We start from the raw sequence: 5,273 nt of genomic DNA on the forward strand, positions 1-5,273 counted from the left end.
TAAGTCTTGGAAGGGCAGAAGGAAAGCATGTAGCTAAAATGTTATAGATAAGGGGATAAAAGCTCAGTTCAAAGGAAGAAAGCTTAATTTAATACAAGGCGAAGCCAGTCTGCATTTCGGAGGTTGTTTCCAAGAAAGTTCCTCTGATATCCTGCATTGTGGTAGAAACCGCCTCATCATGCTATAAAACAGCTGCCACATGCTTAGAAATCATGGGACAATACCCCTCTGCCCTACTGGATCTTTCACCTATCACTTCATGCATTTGCTCTTAGACACATTACTGGTTTCTTTTCACTAAATAAATCCAACAGAAGAGATAAAGGGATGAACACCCCAAACCATTAAAATTGTCCTGAAACTTTATGGGGAAGTCACAAAAACTCTTTACTTCTCTAGGAAGAGAAATGAAGGATATTTTTACTGACCACTTGGAATAAAACCATATTCACCCCAGGCAGTTTATCAGGGGTTTAAGCTGATGGTTATCAGATTTTAGCTGTGTGGTGCAAAGAAGCTCTAATTGTATTGAGGGACAAAGTATTGACCAAGAGAACATTATAGAGCAAGAACATCTGCATTAGGTATAAATCTACCAGTGAAAGGAGGTGACTGGCAAACCTACACCGGCAGATGGTTGCTTCCATCTGTCAGCGAGCTGCCATTTCTCTGGGACGTGTCCCTCTTCCCTCCCTCCCCGTGTTATTCTCTTCTGGTATGCGACTGTAACTGCCAAGTTTCTCCTACAGGTGGACGACGGAGTGTTATGTCTTCTTGCCTTGCTTAATTAGATTCCCGTGTGAACTACACTTGTGTTTATGGTATGAGCCGTTGGAGTTCTCAGGCTGCTTCGCGCCTTTTCTAATCAACTCCCTTGCGAGGGAATTGAGCCCATTGGGTTAACCAAGTTTGAAGTTCCTATATTATATTGCCCCTGTGTATTGTAGTCATTCTGGACAATTCTCTGTATGTTCATGATTAACCATGCTTTGGAAATAAATCTTACTTCTTTGGAACGTGGGTTTGTTCTCCTGCTTTGGGATCTGACATTTTGTCCAGAATGACTACAATACACAGGGGCAATATAATATAGGAACTTCAAACTTGGTTAACCCAATGGGCTCAATTCCCTCGCAATGGAGTTGATTAGAAAAGGCGCGAAGCAGCCTGAGAAGTCCAACGGCTCATACCATAAACACAAGTGTAGTTCACACGGGAATCTAATTAAGCAAGGTAAGAAGACATAACACTCCGTCGTCCACCTGTAGGAGAAACTTGGCAGTTACAGTCGCATACCAGAAGAGAATAACACGGGGAGGGAGGGAAGAGGGACACGTCCCAGAGATCTGACACCATCTTCCCTGCATGCTCCCCTTTCTGTAACTTCCCTAAAGACTTACTGGAAATGATGAGACTGAAATACAAGTCAAATCTGTCCCTGTGAGAATCACAGTTAATTGTGACAATATTTAATGAATGTGGATCCATGAGGTCCAGGGTCAGTATTGGTGGAAGGTTATACCCTCAGGGTTTCTTCTTTTACACAGAAAGCTGTTTCATGCAGTTGTGGGCCTGGCAGATGCCCTATTGTACTAGACTGGCACAAAGCGGCAAACACAGAGCGTGGGAATAGAAAGAGAAAAGTCCATAAAATTCTCATTGGATTATTCATGAGGAACTCTGTGTGAAAGGGATTCCAGCAAGAACCAAGCAGTAGAGACAGCAGCCAAGTTCTCTAGGTAAATGATAGCAGGGGTCTTCCCTTGGTAGTGAGGCAGTGAGAAACTTGGCCTGAGTGGCCAATGCTTCAGCTGAAAAACATAAAGAGAAATGGCTTTTACTGTACTAAAATGGTGCTCTGCCACTCCCATTCCACTTGTATAAGGGCTGATGACTATGACCTGATAACCTGATTCACACCTCCTGATAACTTGCAGTTTCCTTCAGCTGTAGTTTTTGTAACTAGCTCTGGTGAGTTGACAAACGTAAGTAATAAATTCTGGTTTGTCTGCAGGCCCATAGCCAAGATTTTGTTTGTTGGGGGGGGCATTTAAATTTTAAGGGGGCAGTTAAAAAAAGGTAAAGGTTCCCTTGCTCGAAAGCCAGTCAAATCCGACTCTAGGGTTGCAGTGCTCATCTCCGTTTCAAAGCCGAAGAGCCAGCGCTGTCCGAAGACGTTCCCGTGGTCATGTGGCCGGCATGGCTAAACGCCAAGGCGCACGGAACGCTGTTACCTTCCCACCGAAGTGGTCCCTATTTATCTACTTGCAATTTCTTGCTTTCGAACTGCTAGGTTGGCAGGAGCTGGAACTAGAGATAGGAGCTCACCCCGTCTTGCGGCACCCGGGTCTTGAACTGCAGTTAAATTACAGTTAATTTCATTAATCTGAATGCCTGTCTTTAAAGGGGGAGGCTCCGAGCTGTTTCTTTTCAAGGGACAGGGCAGCGAGTACATCAGTTCCTAGGAAAAAAAACAGCTCAGAGGGCATTTAATTGCTTTCATAAAGCATTTAAATGCCTTTTGAGTCCCCTTCCACAGGGAAGAAAGATTAGAAGGGCACTCAAGAATGGCACCTTCAATACATCTCCAAGAATCCCCTTTTCTGCTAGCCCAGTCCTGCTGTATACCACCTGGGAGATGGTGAGTCTTTTAAAATCATTCCCATGAACCTTTGGGAAACATGCAAATTGCCTGTAAGCCCGTTTGTCTGTTTCTTGCTTCCTTTCCTCCTCCCAGCGGGGATCACATCTTCCTTATACTGTGGTGTTTGTAGCCTGAAGGCTGCAAGGGGAGTCAGCCAACACTAGTGAACAAACTGTTGTTTCGAATTCATTTGCTGCAACAAACCACAATTGCTAGTACAATTTGCTTCTTTTAATGTTGTTTTAAGATTGTCCATACAGAAATATATGGGGTGGGATATTTTTATTGTAATGAATTTTTAAAAATTGATTTGGTATAAGCTGTCCTGAGAACCTCCACGCTCAGAAGCAGGAAATTTTTTAAAAATGAGCACAAATTATGGTTAATAAAGCAGCTACAAAACCTAGGATTTTCCCGCACATGTTATTTCTGCCAGTTGTGTGCCTGTACTACATTTGTTTTCTTTTCTGCACATTTTGCTCCCGCTAGTGGTCGTTTATATCTTTCATTGTTGTTTTTCCAGGGTTTTTTACTAGCACTTTAAAAGTGCTCATAAAGAAAGGAGAAACAGCTATGAAAGATTGAAGTGACCATCAGAGGGAGCAAAACATGTGTGGAAAAGGAAAAAAATTATGCAGTACAGGAACACAACCAGATGAAATAACACATGTGGGAAAACCCATAGTTAGAAATCATGGTTGCTACTAAATAAAAGCCCTGGCTTGCTGAACTAGCTGTGTTCAGACATCACCGCTGACAGGGATTTGATCCAACCACAGTTTACAATCATCTTTGAATGCAACCTGTGTTTTCATAGGTGAACAGAGACTCCCATTCCCATAGCAATATTCACCTTTCAGAATTTTTTTGAGGGGGGGAGGATGAGGAGCACTGCCTTCTTTATACTCCTACCTTTATTTAAAGAAGAAGAAGAAGAAGAGATTGGATTTATACCCCGCCCTTCACTACCCAAAGGTGTCTCAGAGCGGCTTACAAACTCCTTTCCCTTCCCCTCCCCACAACAGACACCCTGTGAGGTGGGTGGGGCTGAGAGAACTCTGACACAAACTGCTCTTTTTCAAGGACAGCTGTGCCAGAGCTTGCGACTGACCCAAGGTCACATCAGCAGGTGCAAGAGGAGGAGTGGGGAATCAAACCCGGTTCTCCCAGATTAGAGTCCGCACACTTAACCCCTAAACCCATACCTCTGTTTACATTTCAGAACTGAATAGTTCATTTCCACTGGGATGACAAAAAAATGGCTCCTTGTTGGCTGACAGGAGTTGTTGCTGTGGCATAGGAATGACTCACTGTGGTAAAACAGACGGTGCTCCTGATCTGTGGAAGTGAACAATTTGCCATTTGCCATCCCGACGGTGCCAGATACGAGTTTCCTCAGACTGTGCAGTGCGAGGGATTCCACTTGTGTCAACATACTGTGTGATGCGGATATAAGCAATGCAGGCAGACTCATCTCCCATTAAGTGAATATGCGGGTTTAGGATGGTAGTGTGCACCGGTTTGCTGTTTCTGGACCACACTGAGAGTGGGAGGACAAACAAGTGAAAACAGTGCAATCTGTTCCTTGCTTCTTCAGCATAACCTCTTCCCTACTTTTTACATAGTGACTGTAGAGAACATAGGAAAGGAAGTATATTATGCATTACTCTAGACCAGGGGTCCCCAACCTTTTTGACCCTGTGGGCACATTTGGAATTCTGACATGGCACAGTGAGTGCAGCAAGAAAATGGCTGCCAAAAAATGGCTGCCACAGGAGGCAGAGCCAGCCACAAAATGATTGCCACAGCTTAACTTCAGTAACACAGTGCAGATCTTTGTTCTGTGCTAGCATCTGCTGCCAAAGCAACATTTTAAAAAAATCTGCACAGCCAATCAAATTTCCAATAGACAATCAGAATCCTTGCTGGGCAAATGCCCTGCCTGGCCCCACCCACATTCTAAAAACACTTGGCTGGTGCCAGAAAAGGTTTCAGCAGGTGCAATGGAGCCGACAGGCAACACATTGGGGACCGCTGCTCTAGACTTGTTCCATGTCCGTGTATGCTCTCTTTCTCTTAAAAACAGACACCCCATTAATTCATCCTGCCCATCATTGTATTCTTTCTCTACAACACGTCAGAGAGAGGTCTTTCCCAGACGTAATATTCAAGATCCTTTTTAATACAAGATGCCAAGGACTAAATCTCAAGCCTTAGCATATGCTCTGCCAGCAGTGCTGGATTTACGCATAAGCTAAATAAGCTACAGTTTAGGGCCTCGCAATCTGCTGGGGCCTCGAATTAAAACACAATATAAAAAATGATTTCAAATATTAAAAAGGTGTATATATTTTAAATTTTTCTGAGGCCAGCTGATGTAATTTAAAACAGTAGGGGGCCTCTGGGTTTTGTATAGCTTAGGGCCTCAGCAAGACTAAATCCGGCCCTGTCTGCCAGTGACCTATAGCTTCACCTTTCTCCTCAACCAAGGCCCTTTCTGCGCTGACAGCTTGCTCCAGAGAATCCTAGGAGTCAGATCTTCAGGGTTGACTTCACAGTCACATACATTCCCTCTGCACTGGTTCCCCCCCCCCCCCCCCCCCCTTTTTTTTTTTGTTTTTTCTTTATG

At 44.0% G+C, this 5,273-nt stretch overlaps 1 protein-coding gene across 1 annotated transcript in view; it reads right to left on the bottom strand.

Moving 5' to 3' along the window:
- Nucleotides 1–1,358: 1,358 nt before the first annotated feature.
- CAMK2A (calcium/calmodulin-dependent protein kinase II alpha) overlaps nt 1,359–5,273 on the bottom strand; it is a 186,853-nt gene continuing 182,938 nt past the window's right edge. The window contains exons 18-19 of the mRNA XM_015426573.1: nt 3,956–4,184; nt 1,359–1,811 (exon numbers count right to left, since the gene is read on the bottom strand). Coding sequence (XP_015282059.1) covers nt 1,808–1,811; nt 3,956–4,184 — 233 coding nt within the window. The 3' untranslated portion in view covers nt 1,359–1,807. The remainder of the gene's footprint in view (nt 1,812–3,955; nt 4,185–5,273) is intronic.

Source organism: Gekko japonicus, unplaced genomic scaffold, assembly GCF_001447785.1.
Source record: "Gekko japonicus isolate JY-2015 unplaced genomic scaffold, Gekko_japonicus_V1.1 scaffold1447, whole genome shotgun sequence".
Lineage (NCBI taxonomy): Eukaryota > Metazoa > Chordata > Lepidosauria > Squamata > Gekkonidae > Gekko > Gekko japonicus.